General features: G+C 44.0%; 1 protein-coding gene across 7 annotated transcripts in view; it reads right to left on the bottom strand.

Moving 5' to 3' along the window:
* The window catches only part of KTN1 (kinectin 1), a 227,432-nt gene that overhangs the window by 141,744 nt on the left and 61,707 nt on the right, over positions 1–23,981 (bottom strand). For all 7 annotated transcript variants that reach the window (XM_030215125.1, XM_030215126.1, XM_030215128.1 and 4 more), the window contains exons 12-14: positions 20,328–20,365; positions 18,731–18,821; positions 2,809–2,877 (exon numbers count right to left, since the gene is read on the bottom strand). In XM_030215125.1, the coding sequence (XP_030070985.1) occupies positions 2,809–2,877; positions 18,731–18,821; positions 20,328–20,365 (198 nt within the window). The remainder of the gene's footprint in view (positions 1–2,808; positions 2,878–18,730; positions 18,822–20,327; positions 20,366–23,981) is intronic.

Here is a 23,981-nt window from a genome sequence, read left to right as displayed (position 1 = left end):
TTTACAGCTTGTTACACGGTTTATTTTGGATGCTGTGATTTGATTCTGCTATTGTATTATTTGGTGTTTTTGGATTTGTTTTTTTGCTTTTTATACACTAAATACATACATTTAAAAAAAAAACATTTTTAAAGACAAATTTAACCAAGAGAAGTCTTGCCCCATCAATCTGCTACATTCTTTTAAAGGCCAGATAAAAGTAAGCCAGCTGATATAGTGCATTTGGATTTTCAGAAGGAATTTGACAAAATTCCTCATGAGAGACTCCTGAGGAAATTAAAAAGTTATTGGATAAGCCCTTTGGTAGAACTGCAATCTTAATGGAGCTTCTGGGTCTTATCTGGTTGATGGTCCCTCTTGCAGTGTATAGCCCATCCCCCTTTTATCCTGCTTTTGCATAATTATTTGTTATAGTTCACTCAATCCTGGGAATTTGTACTGGGTGGGGAGAATGGGGATATGACAGTAGATTTGTAGGGGGTTTTGTGGGCAATTTTGCATGTTTGCTATGGTCACAGGGTCTTAGCCTTGTTTGTGAACACTTAAGGAGAAGAGTACTGTTTTTGTTATTATCATCTTAAAAAACAAAGGTTTTCTACAAATAAAAGCTTAAATGATACTTCAGTGTTTTTGAACTTGAAGAGTCTTGTTTTTGGTTCACTTTGCTTTGTACTCAAAAGCTTTCATCAGTTTAAAAAGTTATTCGATAGGAGGCAATGTCCTATTGTGGATTGGGAATTAGTTAAAAATAGAAAGAAGTAATCAACTGATTAGGGTGGGGTGGGGGGGAGTAATGGAAGATAAGAATGAGAGCCAATGGAGTAGAAGAGCATGGTCTATGTGAGAGTGGAATTAAACAATGTTGGATGTCAAACCTGTTTGGTACAGAGTTTAAGCTGATTGTATACTGAATGATGTTTCTTTAACAAAATTTTTTTTGAATAAGAATGAAATTTAAAAAATAGAAAACAAAGTTAAATAGTCAATTTTCTCAATGGCCCCAAGAGCTCTCTGCGGGAAATGAGTGGGGTCTTGAAAAAACTACAGCCTCAAAACATCTGATCCAGCCAATGCAGGAAGCACTCCACCCCAACCTACGAAGCCCCTCTGCTCAGACACACACTGGTGATACCCAGCTCCAGCCACTGGCTCGGAGCCAGCTAAAAAATGTGGGAGAAATTGCAGCCTCAATTCAAAATGGCTAGCATGCAATCTATGGACGAAGAGAAAGCGCATACACAGCATGACCTGTACCACTCTCATAACCAGGGGAAGCTATGCTGCACTCTATCCTAGCAGACCAGGAACCCAAATGGAGTTGGCCACAATAGTATTGTGCTGGTTCTTAGGCTCTGTATCAACACTCCCCATGGAGATGGGGTTTCTGCTGCAGTCCCAGCACCCCCAGTCCACTTCTGCCTCTACTGCTGATCTGGAGTGGAGTAGACTAATTATTTATTTATTTGTAACACTTATACCCCGCGCTTTCCCACTTATTAGCAAGTTCAATGCGGCTTACATAATATAGCAGGTTTACAAGATAACATAGAATGGACAACAGCTGTAATATAGTGTATAAAGAGGTGGACAATTGGATGTGAGTAAGTAAGATGGGTAAGGGAGGAGGGTGGAGAGGTTAGTACAGCAGCCTGAGAACCAGGGGAACCAGGTTTGATTCCCACTACAGCTCTTTGTGACTCTAGACAAGTCACTGAACCCTCCATTGCCCCATGTACAAAACAAGTATCTATACATAATATTTAAACCGCTCTGATTATAACCACAGAAAGGTGATGCATCAAACCCCATTCTCTTTGATTTTCCCTTTCTTCTTGCCTAGTTTACGTGGTTTTTGTTTTTGTGGGGGGGGGGGGGGGGGGGGGGGGTTAACATATATTGAGCTTCATTAGTATTGTTAGCAAAAGCCTTAACCCTGCAGAGGAAGGGAGCTCAAAAACAAAAGGGGAAAAAAAGGAGAGAGGTGAAAGAGAAAGGGTGAACCCCAGTCTAGAAACCAGGAACCATACCTAGCTCTTACACCACCCCTCCCCCCACCGCCAACTTAACAAGAATACCAACTGACAGAGGTCCTGGTCAATTAGGGAAAACGTCCACAAATTGATCCCTAAGAGCCCCTGACCATAATGTCTGCTCAATCCAGGATTAAGCCTGCAGGTCAAGCCTTAAGGTGGCTACTGAAACATTCTGATGCACCAGCACAAGACTGGACACTATTCTGCAGGAGTCAGAATATCGCACAATCCAGGACTGCAAGATATAGTGATGTCATCACTGGAAAAAACAATTTCTTAATCTCTATCTGTGGGCAGGGTAGCATACATTCACGTGACTGGACTGGCCTAGCAGGATAAGGTAGCTTGCTTTCACTTTTCTTATCCCTCTCTTTTAAAGACAAAAACTTACAAATTGTCTGTTAGCTCCAACCTATGACACAATCCAACCCCATCAACGCAATAAATACAAATCTGAAACAGAAGCTGTGGCAGCAGTGATGCTGTCAGGATCATCAGAAGCCTTAAAGAACCACTGGTATCTTACCACACATGTAGACAAGGGCTGAGTGTATGACAGCACGTGAATGTTTTAAGGTGCCTATGGAACAGTAGCCATTTGAACTAAGCCACAGTTCACAAAAAGGGGGCTATGGGGGTGGACCTATCAAGAAGGGATTGTCCACAAGGATTAAATTGTGCCCAAAAGTGCATCTCCAAAGTGGTTATCCATATGAGAATGAAAATTGGATAATTTAAATAAACAGTTCAAGAAAAACATTTTTCAAAACTTTACCTGTTCACTTTTAACAGCCTGTAACTTCTGCAGCTCTGCTTTGAGAGATAAATTCTCTCTCTGAGATGCCTAAAAAACATTAAGTTATTAATACCTCTCCACATGCTATTTGCTTTAGAACCATCTTTTTCAGAATGTAAAACAAATCACATCCAACTGATTTTTCCAGTGGACTTTGATCCTGGGGTACTGGATTCAATTCCCACTGCAGACTCTTGTGACTCTGGCCAAGTCACTCAACCCTCCATTGCCCCAGGTACAAATAAGTATCTGTATATAATATGTAAACCGCTTTGAATGTAGTTGCAAACACCACAGAAAGGCGGTATATCAAGTCCCATTTCCCCTTTCCTATAAGAAGCATCATATGATAACTCTTGTTACTGAAGTCCCAAAAAGAGGAGGATTCCAAAGAGAAAACAAATTGCAAATTCTTCACTCAATTACTGATTAAATTGTGTTAGTGCCATTTACTTTTTGTCACTTATTTTATACCCCATTTTTTTTATAAAATGCCTCTGCCCCGCACCAAACACTATGCCTGAGCAATCTGTGTGTCCTTGCCACCCAGGTCTGAGAAAAATCTCCTCAAACTTGCCCTAAATGTTGTTCATTTATCTCCCTTTTACAAAGCCATGCAGCAATGCCGACACAGCCCATTCACTTTGTGCAGCTTTGTAAAAGGGGGGGAGGGGGTTAATTAAAAGTGGTTGCCATCTCTCCCTCCTGGCACCTAGTTTGTTACTTTGGTATCACACCCAACCTCAGTGGCCAAATTGAACATCTTGCACTACAACATCTGAACCTTAGGGCCAGCCTAATATTAATGATATTTTTTTTTTTACAGAAAAGAAGTGTATTATGAATCTGGAAGAAATAGGAAGATCACAGAGAGCTTTTCTTAGTATCCTCAGACTATTCCAGAAAAGCGGGTGTTATAACTATTGACCAGCAGGTGAAGATAGAAAACTCAGAACTGTGGCGTGCTCTATGACCTGCATGCAGCTCCTACTATTTAGTATTTTTCTAACTCCTGCAGGTGGACGAGGCTATTCTCCACAACTCCTGTATTAGTGTCCGAGGTGCTCCTGGTTCTGTTTGTCAGCTGGTTCCTGGTTAAGCTAGGGGGTGCATTAACTGTGCCTAAGTCATACCTACAGATCTCTAGGTGAGTGGTTCTCAAACTTGTCCTGGGGGACCACCAGCCAGTCGGGTTTTCAGGATATCCCTAATGAATATGCATGTACAATACTCTCACAACTATGCATAATCTTCAAACATTTATTATATATTACAAAATATATTAAAATCTCATAACAGCAAAGGTATGAACATGTTGCTTATTCAAATACACATTGACCACTAAACTTCCTTAAAAACAGATTCACCACACCCTCTTACTTGGAATAGGCCTCACTCTTAACCCAGAATGATGTCCATAAGCCAGTTCACAATATCACAATATAGCTTATCCAATCTTCAGATAATGTGCCATAAATCACTTCACAGTACATTATCCCATCATCCTTCCGATACTGTATAAAACAAATCTGTCAATCAGATGAGCAAGTCGATAGCTTTCCACACTTTCAGGACATCAGGTGCAGTCCATACAAACTATAAATCCGAAAGTTAAAGAGCACAATCACAAGGTAGTTAAAGCCCATTTCCTACGAGCACGAAACCCTATGCCACAATCCAACCCTATCAACTCAATGGTACTGTAGGATTGTAACAGCATTGTAGAAAATATAGGCTCTATAGAGACTTCTTACAAACACCTCTCTGTCTCTATCTTTCTCAGGAATTGTAGACTGTAGGGGGGGGGGGGGGGACAGTGGCCTCCAGCTATCATTCTCAAACCTATTGGACCACCAGTCATTTGGGTTTTCTGGTTCCCTCTGCAGCTCTGTGTGACCCTGGCCAAGTCACTTAGCCCTTCATTGCCCCAGGTACAAAATATACTTAAGATTGTGAGCCCACCAAGGACAGTGCAAGTACCTGAATAGTCATATATAAACTGCTTTGATCTGTGCTTCAAAGGAGGCGGAATATCAAAAAGTGAGAAACTTAACTAGTGAGGTAAAATTCCTTGACGAAATCAAGGACTACTTCACGGAGAAGCTGGTACAGGAGCCAACAAGGAGGAGGAAAAATTCTAGGCCTAGTCATTAGTGAAACGCATGATCTGGTGCAGGAGGTAATAATGCTGGCCTCCTAGAGCTGCTTGATAACAGTGATCATAATATGATCAGATTTTATATCGGCTTTGGAGTAAGTACACACAGGAAATCCAATACATTAGCGTTTAACTTTCAAACAGGAGACTATGATAAAATTAGAAGAACGGTGAAAAAAAAAAAAAAGAGGAGAGCTGCGAAGGTCAAAAATTTACATCAGGCGTGGATGCTGTTAAAAAATACCATCCTGGAAATCCAGGCCAAATATATTCTGTGTATTAAATATGAGAGCTAAAAGAAAATCCTTCAGAAAATGGAAGAAGGATCTGACTGAAAATAATAAGGATCATCATAAGGAATGGCATGTCAAATGCAAAGCGCTGATAAGGAAAGCAAAGAAGAACTTTGGAAAAAGAAAAGATTGCGTTGGAGGCAAAAACACATAGTAAAAACTTTTTTAGGTATATTAAAAACAAGAAGCTGGCAAAAGAATCAGTTGGACCGCTAGATGACCGAGGGGTAAAAGGGGGACTCAGGGAAGACAAAGCCATAGTGGATAGGTTAAATGAATTCTTTGCTTTGGTCTTCACCGAGTAAGATTTAGGAGAGATACCGATGCCAGAACTGGTATTCAAAGCTGACGAGTCAGAGAAATTGAATGAATGCACCATTACATTCTCCAGGTGTATGGAGATATTTGACAAACTGAAGAGTAGTAAATCATCTGGACCAGATGGTATTCATCTCAGAGTACTGATAGAATTGAAAAATAGCAGAACTATTATTAGTAATATGTAATTTATCTTTAAAATCAAGCATGGTACCAGAAGATTGGAGGGTGGCCAATGTAATGTCGATTTTTTTAAAAGGTTCCAGAGGTGATCCGGGAAATTATAGGCCAGTGAGCCTGACATCAATGACAGCAAAATGGTAGAAACTATAAAGAACAAAATTACAAAGCATATTCAAAAGCATGGATTAATGAGACAAAGCCAACATGGATTTAGTGAAGGGAAATCTTGCCTCACCAATCTATTACATTTCTTTGAAGGGGTGAACAAACATGTGGATAAAGGTGAGCCGATCAATATTGTGTATCCAGATTTTCAAAAGGCATTTGACAATGTACCTCATGAAAGACTCCAGAGGAAACTGGAGAGTCATGGGATAAGAAGTAGTGTTCTATTGTGGATTAAAAACTGATTAAAAGATAGAAAACAGAGAGTAACATTAAAAGGTCAGATTTCTCAATGGAGAAAGGTAATAGTGGGGTTCCGTATCGGGTCTGTACTGGTACCACTGCTTTTTAACATATTTATAAATGATCTAGAGATGGGAGTAACTAGTTTGAGGTAATTAAATCTGCTGATGACACAAAGTTATTCAAAGTTGTTAAATCGCAAGAAGATTGTAAATTGCAAGAGGACCTTACAAGACTGAGAGACTGGGCAACCAAATGGCAGATGACATTTAATGTGAGCAAGTGCAAAGTGATGCACGTGGGAAAGAGGAACCCGAATTATAGCTACGTAATGCAAGGTTACAAATTAGGAGTCATCGACCAGGAAAGGGATCTAGGAGTCATTGTTGATATGTTGAAACCCTCTGCTCAGTGTGCAGCGGTGGCTGAGAAACAAACAGAATGTTAAGTATTATCAGGAAAGGAAAACAAAAATGAGGATGTTATGTCTTTGTATCACTCCATAGTGCGACCGCACCTTGAATACTGTGTGCAATTCTGGTCACCTCATCTCAAAAATAATATAGTGGATTTAGAAAAGGTACAGAGAAGGATGACGAAAATGATAAAGGGAATGGGAGAAAGGCTAAAGTGGCTAGGGCTCTTCACCTTGAAGAAAAGACAGCTGTGGGGAAATATAATAGAGGTCTATATAATAATGACTGGAGTGGAACGGGTAGAGGTGAATCGCTTGTTTACTCTTCCCAAAAATACTAGGACTAGGGGACACACAACGAAGCTACAAAGTAATACATTTAAAACAAACTGGAGAAAATATTTCTTCACTCAACATGTAATTAAATTCTGGAATTTGCTGCCAGAGAAGAGGTAAAAGTAGTTAGCTTAGCAGGGTTAAAAAAAAGTTTGTATAATTTCCTGTAAGAAAAGTCCACAAGCCATTATTAAGATGGTCTTGGGAAAATCCACTGCTTACTTCTAGGATAAGCAGCATAAAATCTGTCCTACTGTTCTGGGATCTTGCTAGGTACTTGTGACCTGGATTGGCCATTGCTGATGGACCTTTGGTCAGTCCCAGTATGGCTACATTTATGTTCTCTTTGCAGAGGTTCATGCTTGCTGCTTGATTTCAACAGTTCTAGTTCTTCTAAATTCTGCAAAGAAGGATGGAGGTTATTCTTCTCACTTGCATTCTTCATTCCACTGCTTGTTTTCTTAAAAAAATAAAAAATAAATACTCAATTGTACAAGCTGCATACAGGTCTTACACAGCATGCCACAATTCTGAGCTCTCCATCTCCACTTGCTGGTCCATGGACATAACACCCACTCTTCTGACATAGTCTGAAGGACTAAAGGAAAGAAAATGAAAACCTAGTTTCTCTTTAGCAATTATGACTTGGTTAGTACAGCCCAGTGCACTGAGAACTATATATAGATTTATTGTCCATTTATACCTTATTCCAAAAATAAAAATTACAAGTGATTAGTCGTGTTTGAAGGACAGAGCAATTTACAAACATTTTTTACCTGAATTGATATCACACGCTCAGGGCAGAAAGTATATTTTGAGTGGAGGATGGGGTGGTCATATGCTGCTGGGTTGTATTTTTTGAATGGACATGTGTACTGATAAGTGTGGAAATGGGGGAATTCTGAGTAGGGATTTACATGAGTTTATTACCTTCTAGGGGGTTTGTCAAATCCTTAAGGGGTGCTGATCCAATTGTGAGTAGATCAGCGAGTTCCTTGGGATGGGGACTAGGGGCAGTCTAGAGCAGGCAACTAGAACTAGGGAACTGGCAGGGGAGGGGCAACAGGTCTGATGGGAATAAGGTGATGATAGAGTTCTGGAATGTCAATGGCCTCAATAACCCGGGAAAACATTGTGTGGCTCTTAAGAATCTGGGTAGCTTGCAGTGGGATGTTACTTTTTTTTTTACAGGAGATGTACCTTTGGCCTAGGGATACTCATGTTCTGCGCAGTCGTCCCTTTGGGATGGTGGTGGTTCATCGGGGGGGCGGGGGGGACCGTACAGGGGGAGTGGCCATCTTGATCCGGGAAGGTTTTAGTTTCACCTTGCAGCAGGAATTTAAAGGCCAAACTGGTGTTGTTTAGCTTTAAGGGGATTCTACCAAGGGAGGGAAATCACCTTGGTTAATGTGTGTGCGTCTAACAAAGGTCAAGCAGCATTTTTCTGGAAATTACTGGGGAAACTTCAGGGATTTATACGTGGGAAGGTGATTGACGGGGGGGGGGGGGGGGGGGGTTAATGTGGCTCCAGATGCACGTCAGGATCATTCCTCGGGGGGCAGGCAAGGAGAAATTAGATCTTACCTGCTAATTTGCTTTCCTTTAGTCCCTCCGGACCGGACCAGGATTGGACTGTTGGGTTGTGCCCGCCTACCAGCAGGTGGAGACTGAGAAAACTCTGACTCTAGAGAGCCAATAGGAGCCCTGGCCATGTGACCTTAGCCTCAGTATTTGAATAACAAAGCAGGAAAGAAAGAACTTCTGTGCCATATGGAATCCTAGCAGCCACAAATTCCTCGGCAAAACCGAGTACTAGAGCTCACCAGCAACTCTCACCAGAGAAGTGGTATGGCCCATTTGTATTAGAGCTCGCCAGCAACTCTCACCAGAGAAGTGGCATGGCCCATTCATATTAGAGCTCACCAGCAACTCTCACCAGAGAAGTGGTATGACCCATTAAGGTTTTATATATATTCCAGCAACCGAGCTCACCAGCAACTCTCACCAGAGAAGTGGTATGACCCATTAAGGTTTTATATATATTCCAGCAACCGAGCTCACCAGCAACCACCAGAGAAGTGGTATGGACCACGCAAAGTCATTTTATATATATATATATATATATATATATATATATATATATATATATATCTCTATATAAAACGCACCTCCAACGTTCTAATGAAGCCTCTGTTAGCCAACAATCTAAAGTGAAGGGGGTGAGATCGCATTGTGTCTGCCCCGCCCACGCGTCAAACGTGATGACGTCGAGGGCGGAGCAATGACACTCAACCAATCGCAACGCTCGGCAGCGAAGCGTCAGGGAAGGAGGCGGCGCTCTCGACGTCTAGCCTTCCCTTCGCTGTGTTCCGCCTTCTTCTGACGTCAAGGATGACGTCAAAAGAAGGCGGAACACAGCGAAGGAAAACCTAGACGTCGGGAGCACCGCCTCCTTCCCTGACGCTTCGCTGCCACGGAGGTAAATTTAAAAACAAGAAAAAAAAAAAAAAAAACAACCATGTTGGGGGGAGAGAAGAGGGTGGCCACTAAACAACAACAATGGGAGCGGGAGGGCAGGGGAGAAACGACAGCATGGATGCGAAGGGGGGAGGGGGGGGGGAGAAGAGGGCGGCCCAGGCTGGGACATGGGAGAGAGAGAAGCATGGATGCAAGGGGGGGTCATGAAAGGGAGACAGGGGACTTGCTGCAAAAGGATGAATGGAGGCAGCAGGGGACAGAGGGGCATGGATTGGGATGGCAGGGCTCAGGAAGAGAGGGCAATTGCTGGAAAGGGATGAATGGAGGGGGCAGGGGACAGAGGAGCATGGATGGGCATGGATTGGGAGGGCAGGACTCAGGGACAGAGGGAAATTGCTGGATAGGGATGAATACAGGGGACAGATGGCCATGGATGGAAATGGATTGCAGGGCAGGCCTCAGGGAGAGAGGGCAATTGCTGGATAGGGAAAAATGGAGGGGCCAGGTGACAGATGAGCATGGATGGGCATGGATTCGAAGGGCAAGACTCAGGGAGACGGGAATTGCTGGATAGGGATGAATGGAGGGGACAGATGGCCATGGATGGATATGGATTGCAGGGCAGGCCTCAGGCAGAGAGGGGAAATGCTGGATAGGGAGAAATGGAGGGGCCAGGTGACAGATGGGCATGGATTCGAAGGGCAAGACTCAGGGAGACGGGAATTGCTGGATAGGGATGAATGGAGGGGACAGATGGCCATGGATGGATATGGATTGCAGGGCAGGCCTCAGGCAGAGAGGGGAAATGCTGGATAGGGAGAAATGGAGGGGCCAGGTGACAGATGAGCATGGATGGGCATGGATTGGAAGGGCAGGACTCAGGGAGAGGGGAATTGCTGGATAGGGATGAATGGAGGGCACAGATGGCCATGGATGCATATGGATTGCAGGGCAGGCCTCAGGCAGAGAGGGGAATTGCTGGATAGGGATGAATGGAGGGGCCAGGTGACAGAGGAGCATGGATTGGAAGGGCAGGACTCAGGGAGAGGGGAATTGCTGGATAGGGATGAATGGAGGGGACAGATGGCCATGGATGGATATGGATTGCAGAGCAGGCCTCAGGCAGAGAGGGGAAATGCAGGATAGGGAAAAATGGAGGGGCCAGATGACAAAGGAGCATGGATGGGCATGGATTGGAAGGGCAAGACTCAGGGAGAGGGGAATTGCTGAATAGGGATGAATGGAGGGAACAGATGGCCATGGATGCATATGGATTGCAGGGCAGGCCTCAGGGAGACAGCGGAATTGCTGGATAGGGATGAATGGAGGGGCCAGGTGACAGAGGAGCATGGATTGGACTCACACTTTCACTCTGACTCTCAAACACTCACTCTCACATACACTCTCCCAAACATACACACTCCGAGGAAAACCTTGCTAGCGCCCGTTTCATTTGTGTCAGAAACGGGCCTTTTTTACTAGTATATATATAAACAGTATCATCTGTTGTTGTTTTTTTTTTTAAACATTCCACTTCCAAACTTAATAAAAGAATCTAAAGAGTTGATAGAACATGGGAGGAGCCTGGTCCGGTCCGGAGGGACTAAAGGAAAGCAAATTAGCAGGTAAGATCTAATTTCTCCTTCCTTAGCGTCCCTCCGGACCGGACCAGGATTGGACTGTTGGGAAGTACCAAAGCAGTAATCTTACGGGAGGGACAGACATTGAGAATGCGGTAGAGTCCCTGAAAACACCCAAACTAGGATGAATACGAAGCCAAAAGCTTGACGATCCAAGAATCGCCAATAAACTAAATAGAATGACTACAAAGCAAAAAAGCTGAAAAGTTCAAGCGACGCTGAACACTGTCCCCTACCACGTGGCCGCTATATAATGTCAGTGCAGCGCAAAGGACAGAGAGACTCAAGAAAAAAAACGACTGAAAGAAAGATGGCAAAGGTAGAAGCAGAGCCGCCTGGAAACAAAAAACTGCAATGAATCTACCTCAGCTGAGAAAGTGGAAACCGAGATCCTGAAGTACAATACTCCAGATATCGTAGACTATTGCTGACCTAGCAACAGATTGGAAGTATGTAAAGCCTGTCAGTGAGAAAGTACCTGATCACTAGAAGCTAAATAGGTAAAAACAAGAATGAAGTTAAATACTATGCAGAAGAAGAAGGTACCTAAATCCCTGCTGCAAACTAGACTGAAGGTCCAAATAAACTGACAGCCGCTGCAGTTACCCAACATGAAGAAAACATATCTCCGAGCGCAATTCAAATGAGAGAGAAAGAATCATCTGTAGCTGTTGCCTCTGTAAGCAGATCACCTGAGAATCTTGTCGTAGACCCCAATTAGTGAAAACGGGAATAAATCAACAGTAGACACTTGTTAGTACCTTTCATCTGTTAGATACATATAGAAGTCCATAAAACACTACACAGTTCCAGGAATAACATGTATAGAATGTTTGTACGTTTAGGAATCTAGCCATGTGCTCATGGTCTGGATTGGCTGTGGACCGAAAGGTGGGCTCGATAGGCCCTTTGAGCTTTTCCCAGTGTGGAATTAAATATGTACTTATGTAGTAGAACTATAAATATACATATATATTTTCACAGATGCAGCCATCAAAAAACTGCTCACTGTGTATATGCTCCCGGCTTACTTGCAGGAAGAATGCTCAATCTCAACCACCAGACCCAAGTGCTGCACTAATGAGAATACAGAGGCCAACTGAGCGGAGGGAATTCCATCCGAGATAAATATCTGGATACGAGAGGGCATCTATCTCTGCCGCTGACAAGTCTTTTTAGCAAGAGAGTAAGCGAGGCACATGGAAGGTCAGAGCAAAAAGAAGTAGTTCTAGAACTGAGACCTCCCCTTAAGGTACTATCCATTGAGAACTCCCAGAAGTTTTTTTTTTTTTTTCAATGGTCACGAAATTGACGGAGTGAAAAGCTGCCAAAAAAGACTACCGAGACTCCAAAGAGAATGAAGAAAAAATTCCTTCTTGGGAGCTAGAAAGTAAAATTTTACTCTGCAAAATAGAGCAAGGTAATGGCCGAAGGCCCAAGAACATCCAGAGAAAACAGAAAGTGGGACGCTTGTAGAGAAGACAAAAACAGTCTGCGCCAACTTGACTAAACAAAGAGAGAAAAAATAGAGACATGCTACGAAATCTAATGAGATCACACAAGAGCTCAAAAGAGAGATTAAATGAGAGAGAGACCTGGCTACATGCACCCCGTAACCTAGAGTGTGCCCGAAATGCACCACCCGTTGCTTGACCTGACAACTCTGCCAATAAGACTGTCTGTAATGAACCAGACATCTAGGAAAGGATGAAACAAGGAGACGTTGTTTCATGAGCGCCGCTGCTACTACGACCATAACTTAAGAAAAAAGTGCGCGGAGCCGACGTGAGACCGAAGAGCAAGGCAAGAAAACTGGTAATGAGGACCTTCTCATCATCCTCGTATCGTGGACATTACTCCTCCTATACTGAGATGTACTAAGATGTACCGACCCACACCCATAAGAAATGAATGTGGTACTTGCAACCTGGATTGACCACAACTGAGGACAGGATGCTGGGCTTAATGGACTCTTAGACTTTCCCCGTATGACAATACTCATATACTAATAGCAAAAATGCACAGGAAGTGAAAGAATCCCCTTCCAATTGAAAGGAAGGTCTGGAGTGAGGACGTATAGAATGAAAATGAAAGGATCACCATATGTTGAGCGTGGACTGAGACACACTGGCCTTTAATTTTACCAGATCTCCCCAAACCTCGTATCATGTCATGCCTCCTTCCTCACTGAGATGTACAGAGATGAACAGACGCACACTCACGAGATATGAATGTGGTATTTGCAATCTGGATTGACCCCATCTGAAAACAGGATGGGGACTCTTGGCCTTTCCCATTATGGCAACACTTATGCCCTTATGGTAAAAAAATGCACAGAAAATGAGTGAATCTCCTTCCAAGAGAAAAAAACTCTGGAGAGAGGAAGAATAAAATGAAAAGGAATAGACTTGGAAAATACCTATTACGGAAAAGGTGGTGAATTTGTGCCACAGGAGACAAGACTGTACCTGACGTCAAGAAAGCTTGAAACAAGACCCTAAAATCTGTAAGGAAGAGAAAGGGATAGCAGATATTATGGATGGTCATACTGGACAAAACCAGAATGTTTACCATGTGCCCAGGCTGAATAGATAGAGGAAACAAAAATACAAGTAGATGGCGTGAGGACCTCCCAATATCCTTAAGTGGGAGAAAATGCAAATTGACCGGATAACTTTACTCCCTAAGTGGACATATATCTTGTAAGTCCTAGAAGAAAACTAAGATAACACATGAGAAACTCCAAGACAGTTGGAAAGTAGAGAAGACGTGAATAAAACATGCCTTCTAAAGCAGCTGAGAAATCTGGGTGCTCGGTAGACAGGACTGAGTCTCCTAGAATATGAGAACCATCTGAACCATGTAGCCTATGCAGCTGTCATCTGCTATGCCAAAGAGAAAGCATAGCCATGAAAGAAAATTGCTGAAAGGAAGTAAGACCTTATGTCCAGAATTGCAAAGTAAGCAACAATTGAGTATCAGACAATGTATTTCATTGCACATGGCATCTGAACCATACAGCCTACGCTCTAGAGAACGTTTGTTAAGATCTTAAAACACTGTATAAGAACATAGCCACGGAGGAAAATTTCCTGAAAGGAATTAAGATCTTATATCCAGCACTGTAAAGTACCAAACAATAGACTATCCGGCAATGTAGTTCTATCCACATGGCACCTGAACCAGATAGCCTATGCCATAGAAAATGTTTGTTTGTTAAGTTCTTAAAAACACTGTATAACATCATAGCCATGAAGGGAAATGCTTGAAAGGAACTAAGATATTATGGCCAGATTTGTAAAGTACTAATCAACTGACTATTAGAAAATGTAGTCCTATTCACCAGAAAATGAGAAAGACACAGAGAGGCATATTTTCAAAGCACTTTGGGAGGCTAAGTTCCATAGGTTTCTATGGAACTTTGGGAGGCTAAGTGCTTTGAAAATGAGCCTCAGAGTGACGTACACTGGACCCCCATAAAAACTGCGCTAGACAATAGCGAAGACCTTTCCTCCAAACATCACACACAAGGGAAAGGAATAGGAAAATGGTTATTTTGGAGCTGAGATACAATTTAATTCGCCCCATTGTCAAAAACAGAGAATTCCCGACTGAGCTGCACTTTGAATTGGAGTCTTGCCAAGAACGAAGAAATCGCCAACCGAGCTGCACTTTAATTCACAACATTGCTAGCAACCAAAAAGTCCCCGACGGAGAAAAAACAGAGGGAAAAACAAAATGAGCGCCATTCGCATCGTAGCATTTCTTTTCTTTTTTTTTTTTAATAGCTTGAAAAATACATGTAAAAATTAATTTCGGGGCAAATATACTACCAATTGCCCCAACTACCGGAGAAACAATATCTCCTTTCCATTGCACAAACAGCCAAACACAGTAAAAGCAGAAAAACGCTGCCGCATCAAGGGAAATTGCAGCTGCAAGCAAAACAATGGCGGCCAAGCGCGCCAAAATGAGAAGAATAAAGTTCGGGAGAGAAAACCACTGACCGGACCGACGAAGAAGCAGGAAATCCGTGCCGCCGAAAAAAAAGATAGCCTCCGATGCCGCACAAAACATGGTTTAGCCTCTGGCCCGAACAGGAACCGTCAATACAGCTCCCAAGCTATACAGACCCGTCCAAGAGCGAGCACGCGCTTAACAGTTCGCGCCTCTTTTTTTTTTTTACAACTACCGCCGCTAACAACGCCGGATAGCAGAGGAAAAATAATTAAGATAAGAAAAAAACGCCGATTAAAGTCACAGACGCTGACTTATCACTTTTTTTTTTTTTTTTTTAATAGCTCCGCCAGAAAAGAAAATAAAGACTCTTCAAACAGAATAAGACAGAAGAGCTACCTGCTCATTATAAGCCTGGGGAAAGCAAAAACTACTTCCTTTAAATTCCTTTCAATTGAATTAATTCTTTTAATTTTCTTTTACTTGATTTAATCCTTTAAAAACAGCTGACTATTAAAAGTGGCTGCCTCTCCCAAAGACGGTACACCTTTACAGAGAAAGGGACGGCCCTTCCCTGCTAAGCCAGGGAGATGGGGAGGAAGGGGGGTGGACTCGAGACACCCGAGTTTAACACCCCAGAGGCTGTCAAAGAAAGAAAAGAAACCCTGTCAAGCCTCTAATTACGATTCCAGGCACAGAAGAAGTATTATAAATATATCTGTAATATCTTATAGAGAAAAAGAGAGAGAGAGAGAGAGAGAGAGAGAGAGAGAGACTAATGGGCTCACTTCCTACCTGCTGAGAGACTGAGAAAATACTGAGGCTAAGGTCACATGGCCAGGGCTCCTATTGGCTCTCTAGAGTCAGAGTTTTCTCAGTCTCCACCTGCTGGTAGGCGGGCACAACCCAACAGTCCAATCCTGGTCCGGTCCGGAGGGACGCTAAGGAATATAATAGTTCTCTTCAGAGAGCTGTCTAGGATTTTTTTTAGGGGGTTAGGGATTGTGGATTGTTGGCAGTTGATGCATGGGTCACAACGCAATTACACATTTTATTCACATGCTGCCAAAATCTATACCAAAACTGATGGCCTCTGGACACATCAGAATTTGTGGGGATTCCTAAGGGAGGTAGAAATTGGGACTATCCGGATTTCAGATCATACACCAGTCTGGATAACGTTTCCGGGGCTGGGTGGCCCAGCGAGACATGGGTATTGGAGGCTCAATGAATCTGCTGGGAGATCAGAGAATCCATCAGGCAGTGCAAACAAGCTATCCAAGACTACCGACAGATTAATGATAATGGTGAGGTGGGAGATGGCCTTTTGTGGGAAGCATTAAAGGCAGTGGTTAGGGGGATGCTTGTTCAGTGGGGAGGCACGTAAGAAGAGGGAGTGCAATTTGCACTTGCGCACAATACTACCTGATTTTGAACCCAGCACAAGCATACTCGAGACCTTCGGAGGGTGCAGGGGGAGCTCTCTTGGCTACAGATAGTTGAGGTTGATTTTACTCATACCAAGCTATGGCAAGGGCTGTCTGAATTCGCTAATAAATCGGGTGCAATGCTTGAGCAGTTTCTCAGTGCCAAGAGAGTCCATATATTAATATTAAAAAGATTAGGGGTACTGGAGGGGTGTGGTGCTATACGGACCTCAACATCCAATCCTGTTTTCTCAATTACTACTGCACACTGCACAAGGGAGAGGCTACGGAATCCAGGGATGCTATAACTTTTTTTGAATACTATCCCACTCCCATACCTTACAGACGTCAAGAATAAACAGCTTGAGGTGCCTTTTCGGTTGGGGGAGGTAGAAGGAGTTATTCGGGGCCTGCAGAATAGCAAGGTTCCAGACCTTGATGGCCTTTCTGGACGTTTCTATCAATGCTTCGTAGGGGAGGTGGGTGAACTACTGGTTTGTTTGGGGAACCACTCTCAATGGGCGATACAGGCATTACTGTGCTTCCGAAGCCAAGAAAGAATTTATCCACCTGTGGGGATTATAAGCCCATTTCTCTTTTAAATGTAAATGTAAAAGTTTTAGCTAAAGTCCTGGCAAATAGGTTACGCAGGGTTTTACCGCTATCTAGTAAATATGGACCAATCCGGATTTATACATGTAGCTCAGCGGGTGATATGGGAGGCCCCAGAACAAGGGGGGTAGAGCGGTTCCCAATCTTGAATGGTATTATATAGGGGCTCAATTACGCATAGTGTTGGATTCGGATTTGGGTTACTTAAATCAGAGTGTGCTTTTAGAACAACTGGGAATCCCGGACTGTCCAGTGGGTACCCTGTTGTAGACCTCAGAATAACGGAAGGGTGTATGCAAGATTTCTAATTCCTTTATGCGTCATTTGCTTAAGATATGGAAAGAGGCCCAGAAGCGGTGGGGACTAGCTTGCAGGGTATCTACCTTAGCAGCTTTGTGTTGGGAGCTTCGATTTGGGGCTGGTCACTTGAGGGGCATTTTTACTAGGTGGGGAGAAGGCAGGATTGGTCTTTTTTCAGGATGTTTTGGTGGGGGGATGTATGGTATCTTTTGAGATGTTACAAGAACGATATGATCCACTGGGGGGGTTCTCCTATCTGCAGTTCCACCACTTTATAATTGGACAGGGATGGTTGGGGATGACCCTTGGAAGATGGAGTGCTTGGAGAACTTGTGTTTATTTCTGAAGAGATATCCTCACCCTCTATTGGTGATCTATAATGGAATGTGAGGGGTTGGGACAGGGCGAAACAAATTTATACAGGATTAGGAGGACTTTCATCACAATTATTCTAATACGGAAAGGGAGACTATTTGTATGGAAGTGAAGAAAGCTTCAGTTTGTGTGTTAGTGCAAGAAAATGCATGTAAGGTACTTATTAGATGGTACTACTCTCTGGACCGCTTGAAGCGGAGATTCCCTAATGTTTCTGATGAGTGCTGGCGTTGTATGAGTGGGACAGATATGTTTTTTCATATTTGGTGGGAATCTTTCCCTTCTGGACTACAATCTTGCATGCCCTGTCCATAGCCCTCGGGTTTATTTTGCCTTGTTAGGCTTGCCTGTTAGGTCTTCATAATAATGGTTCTAGCTGGTGGAAGAGCAAATTGCTGCAATGGGGGTTGGCTGCAGCAAAGTCTCTCACAGTATTGTACTGGAAGAGAATCACGATACCTACCTTGGAATCCTGGAAGGAGAGGTTGCGGCACCTGTTTTGGATGGAATGTCTGACAGCTTTGAGAAGGAACTGTTTTCTGCCTCAAAGAATGATTGGGACTTGTTACAGTAGAAGCGAATTTGTGGTTGTCAGGAATGGGGGATATTGTAAAAGGGTTGGAATATCTTGAAGAAACCACAAGACATTCTAATTAAGGTTTTACTGTTGGTAACTGGAGAGGGGTTGGGAAGGTTGGCGATTTAGCTGGGATATTTGTTGGTTGGGGGAATGGGGGAGAGATTCCCTGTTTTGCTGGATCGTTGTTTTTGTTTGCTTTACTGTGCTTGTTATTTGAAAATATAATAAATATTTGATTAAAAAAAAAGAATTATCACCCCTCATCACAAAAGAATTGATATCACACCTCACCAATAAGCGCAAAGTGTGTTACAAGTTTAAAAACCCAAAATCAAACAAGTCATTTCAACTCCTGCACCAAGTTAATGGAAACAGTTTAATAAAAATTTTAAGTTTTTGCAAGGAGGACAGTTCACCACACCTTGAGTTCTTCTTCATTGCTTGTTAAATGAGCATGTTCCTTTGCTAAGGAATCCTCCGTCTGTTTTATCTGTTTGCCTTTCTCTGCAATGCTTCAAAAATAATGACATTAAAAAAAAAATCATTGCTTGTGTGTTTTCAAAACAAAACAAATCCGATTCATCAGACACCAGTTCAAGCATAAGTTGATTAAAAGCTTGGAAAGATCAAATCTTTATCTTTAAGCAAAGCAGTATTTATTTATGGACACTTATTTCCCACATTATTCCAAGCAAGTTTGAGTTCAATGTGGCTTAAAATATACAATTATACAGGAAACAAACAGACAGATGATCAAAAGCCCTGTGCTGTTCCAAACAGCACTCTAAGAAGTAGACCTATGATCAGAGATAATTGAATGCAAATTTAAGCACGCAATTCTCTCTGATCATGGGGTAGAAGTGCGGGAGAATTGTGCCTGAGCATGTGCTCGGCACAATCCTCCCACACTTGTTTGACAGGTCTGGGCTGTCAAAAGCCCAAACCTGTCAAACACAGGGGCTGGAGGTCCATGGGACCACCAGACCCCAACTACCCCTGCCCCGAGCAAGGCAAAATGAGGGTTGGAGCTCCAGCCCCCCTAACTCCCCTCAGCATTTCCAAAAAAGTCCCTGGTGGCCCAGTGGGTGGGCAACCAACCCCCCCCCCCCCCCCCCCGAGTGACAGGGGGGGCTGGAGGTCCGCTGGACCTCTGGTCCCCCCCCCCCCCCCCCCCCCCCCGACACAGTTCAGGAAGGGCTGGAGATCCACTGGGTCTCCAGCCCTCTCCTAACCCCCCCCCCCCACCAGCATTGGCAAGGGACCCTAGTGGTCCAGTGTCAATCTGCCCCCTGTCTACCCCCCTACCTTGGGTTGGAGGAGGGAGGTAGCTTGCCTCCCTCCTCTTCCTTCAACGCTGCAAAATGATGGCGCCCGGCCCTGCCCAGTGTTTCCTGCGGTGTCGAAGGAAGAGGAGGGAGGCAGCCTATCTCCCCTTCTCCAACCCAAGGTAGGGGGTAGGGAGGGGGGTGCAGATTGACAATGGACCACCAGAGACCCTTGCCAATGCTGGGGGGGGGGGTTGGAGACCCTCCAGATCTCCAGCCCTCCCTGAACTGTGTCGGGGATGGGGGGAGGGGGGACCGGGGGTCCGCCGGACCTCCAGCCCCCTGTCGCTTTGGGGGGGGGGGGGTGTTCAGGTTTGCTTCGTTTGGGGGAATGGGGGCCTGCTAGCAAGCAAATGCATGCTGGACAGGGCTCATCATTCCTCAATGGTCAGCAAACCCTAACGCCAGCTCGGAAATGGCGTAGGGTTTGCTGCGGCCAGCAACCCATTCTTTGGCTCGCTGGTCGCTGATCACTGGAGATGAATATGTTTAGCCCTGTTATGCATTCATTTGCATGCTAGTTGCGCTCAGAGCCCTCGAGCGTGTTGTTTCACGAGCTCGGGGGCTCTGATCATGGGGCAGTAACAAAGACCAGCGTTAGTATGGCGCTAACAGCCTCTAGCGCCGGCGTTTGCTTCTAATCATCCCCCTGAAAGTGTACATCGTGTGTATTAAAAAACAAAGGTGGCTTACGCCTTTTGGAGTTCTTCCACAAGAACTGACGTAGAGGCCTAAAAAAGAAAGAACATTCTCAGGAGAACATAAAGACAGATATTGTTAGGAATAAATTCGCTTTCAATTTTAACAACAGTAGTTTTCTCTTAGTGAAATTTTGTTCAAAAAAAGTAAAGTGAATACATAAAACACATTAAATAGTCTTAGGGGAAAAAGTAAAAACCATGTATGAACTTTTTGGAATTTTTAAATGGAAAACAGCCTCAGCATCCTCAGCTTGAGGTCGCTTTCAATATATCATATTCCACTTTGGCTGCTTCTTAAATTTTATCCTGCTTGGTCCACCCTGAGGAAATAATCATATCTACGACCATAAGAACTGAACTACTGCACACGTGATTCCTTACTAAGTATTAAAAAGTACTAAACGAGATAGCCATCAAAATATACAGTAAACTGTCCAAGGAAGAGAACTAAGCAGTCCTGAATGTCTGCATGTTAAAATATTTGTTAGTCAGAATCTGGGGAGAATACAAAGGAGGGGTTGGAGGTGAAGGCTGAGTACTATCATGATAAAGGTTCACAAGATTAACTTTGAGTTCTCAACCAAGTTGCCTCTACCTCTCCTTTCCCCAGTCCATTTTCTCAACCCTCCTTCAACCCCTGCCTCCTTTTCTAAAACACTGAAGAGGAAACCACATTTTCTTTCCTCCTCCAAAATGACTACCTGTTCCTCTGATCTTATTCCAACCCATCTATTTAGCACTCTCTTTCCCACTGTCATCCCTTCTGTCAAATCCTCAATCTTTCACTTTCTACTGCAACTGTTCCTGATGCTTTCAAGTATGCCACAGTTACATCACTTCTAAATAAAAATCTTCATTAGACCCTACCTGTCCTATTTATCTCCGTATTTCCTTCCACCCTTTCCTATCCAAGCTACTTGAAAAAAGTCAAGACAACGGCCATGAACAGAATGTTCATCTCAAGCTATTCTTGATCCACTTCAATCTTGCTTTTGCCATCTTTATTCAACTGAAACAGCCCTTGCTAAAGTCTCCAATGACCTGTTTCTGCCCAGATTCAAAGGTCTCTATTCTATCCTCATCCTTCTCGATCTACATAAATACATAAGTAATGCCACACTGGGAAAAGACCAAGGGTCCATCGAGCCCAGCATCCTGTCCACGACAGCGGCCAATCCAGGCCAAGGGTACCTGGCGAGCTTCCCAAACATACAAACATTCTATACATGTTATTCCCGGAATTGTGGATTTTTCCCAAGTGCATTTAGTAGTGGTTTATGGACTTGTCCTTTAGGAAACCATCTAACCCCTTTTTAAACTCTGCCAAGATAACTGCCTTCACCACGTTCTCCGCCAACGAATTCCAGCTAATTATGCTTTGGGTGAAGAAAGGTTTTCTCCGATTTGTTTTAAATTTACTACACTGTAGTTTCATCGCATGCCCCCTAGTCCTAGTATTTGTGAAAAGCGTGAACAGACGCTTCACATCCACCTGTTCCACTCCACTCATTATTTTATATACCTCTATCATGTCTCCCCTCAGCCGTCTCTTCTCCAAACTGAAAAGCCCTAGCCTCCTTAGTCTTTCTCCATAGGGAAGTTGTCCCATCCCCACTATCATTTTTGTCGCCCTTCGCTGCACCTTTTCCAATTCTACTATATCTTTCTTGAGATGTGGCGACCAGAATTGAACACAATACTCAAGGTGCGGTTGCACCATGGAGCGATACAACGGCATTATAACATCCTCACACCTGTTTTCCATACCTTTCCTAATAATACCCAACATTCTATTCGCTTTCCTAGCCGCAACAACACACTGAGCAGAAGGTTTCAGTGTATTATCGACGACACCCAGATCCCTTTCTTGGTTCGTAACTCCTAACGTGGAACCTTGCATGACGTTGCTATAAGGTGAAATTAGATCTTACCTGCTAATTTTCTTTCCTCTAGACCCTCCAGACCGGTCAAGACGCGTGGGTTATGTCCTCCTACCAGCAGAGGGAGACTGAGAAAACACTAAGCTTTTGAAGCCTGTATATATAACCTGTGCAGAACCTCCACTAGCCAGTATACCCCTGACAAAGCAGAGAAACAAAAAACACTAACAACAACTAGCAACCCTGTACGTGGTCACAGTAAACTGCAAAAACAAGAAACATCTTCCGCTTGCTCTTACGGAAACATGTTCCTTTGCCTTTGATAAAACAGTTGGGCTTCTACAGGTGGACTATCAAAGAAGAGCCCCACCTGTCCCGGACTCCTATCACAAAACAGAAATAAACAGTCTGCAATTAGAGAAACAACAATTTACAGCAGCCAAGAATTATCCAACAAACACACCTCCTGGCCTCCAATACAGACAGGGCGGGCTCTTGACCGGTCTGGAGGGTCTAGAGGAAAGAAAATTAGCAGGTAAGATCTAATTTCACCTTCCTCAGCGACCCTCCAGACCGGTCAAGACGCGTGGGACGTACCAGAGCAGTAACTAACTTATGGGAGGGACCTACTAAGGCCAGAGGTCAAAATTGCTGCCCCAAAGCGCACCTCGTCCTTTGCATGCACAGGAATCCTATAATGCTTCACAAAGGAATGCAACGAAAACCAAACCGCAGCCCGACAAATATCTAACAGAGAAATCATACTATTCTCCGCCCACGAGGCTGCCATTCCCCTAGTGGAATGAGCAGACCAGCCCCTAGGCACCACAGGACCCTTCACCAAGTAAGCAGATGCAACCGCCTCCTTCAACCACCGTGCTATGGTCACCTTAGGAGCCGCTGCACCCTTCTTTGGGCCACCATGAAGAACGAACAAACGGTCAGAGGCTCTGAAGTCCTGAGTTCCAGAGAGATAACAACTCAAAACTCTCCTGACATCCAGCTTGGCAATACCACGCTGCTCCGAATCTCCAGCCATATCACCCAACACTGGCAGAGAGATGACCTGATTAACATGGAACTCGGAAACCACCTTGGGCAAAAAAGGAAAGCACTGTCCGCAACGAAACCTTTCCCTCAGAAAGGACAAAAATGGTTCCCTAAAAGACAAAGCCTGAAGCTCTGAAACACTCCGTGCTGAAGTAATCGCCACCAACAAGACCGCCTTTAAAGATAAATCCTTACAAGATGCCGATACCAGAGGCACAAACGGAGGCCTGATCAAAGCATCCAAAACTAGCTTCAAATCCCACGGAGGCACCATCCGTCACTGAGGCGGACGCAGCAACTTAACACCCTTCAAAAAACGCACTACCTCAGGCACAGACGCGAAGGACTTTCACTGAAGCTTCCCACGAAAACATGACAAAGCTGCCACCTGAACCTTCAGTGTAGACAAGGCCAGACCTCTATCAACACCATCGTGCAAAAATTCCAAAACTTCCGCCACCGAAGAGTGAAACGGCCGAACTCGATGGTCTTCACACCAGTGCTCAAAGATTCTCCAAACCCGGACATACGCCAAGGAAGTGGATCGTCTACGGCAACTCAACATCGTAGCAAAGCCACTGGATGAAAGCCCCTCTTCTTCAACTTGTGCTGCTCAAGAGCCAAGCCATAAGCGAAAACCGAGCCGGATCCGGCATGATTATCGGGCCTTGACACAGAACTGATCCCAACAAAGGCAGGGCCGCCGCCCCTGCCAA

This window comes from Microcaecilia unicolor, chromosome 9 (assembly GCF_901765095.1).
Source record: "Microcaecilia unicolor chromosome 9, aMicUni1.1, whole genome shotgun sequence".
Taxonomy (NCBI): Eukaryota; Metazoa; Chordata; class Amphibia; order Gymnophiona; family Siphonopidae; genus Microcaecilia; species Microcaecilia unicolor.
This window is presented reverse-complemented; position numbering and strand designations above follow the sequence as displayed.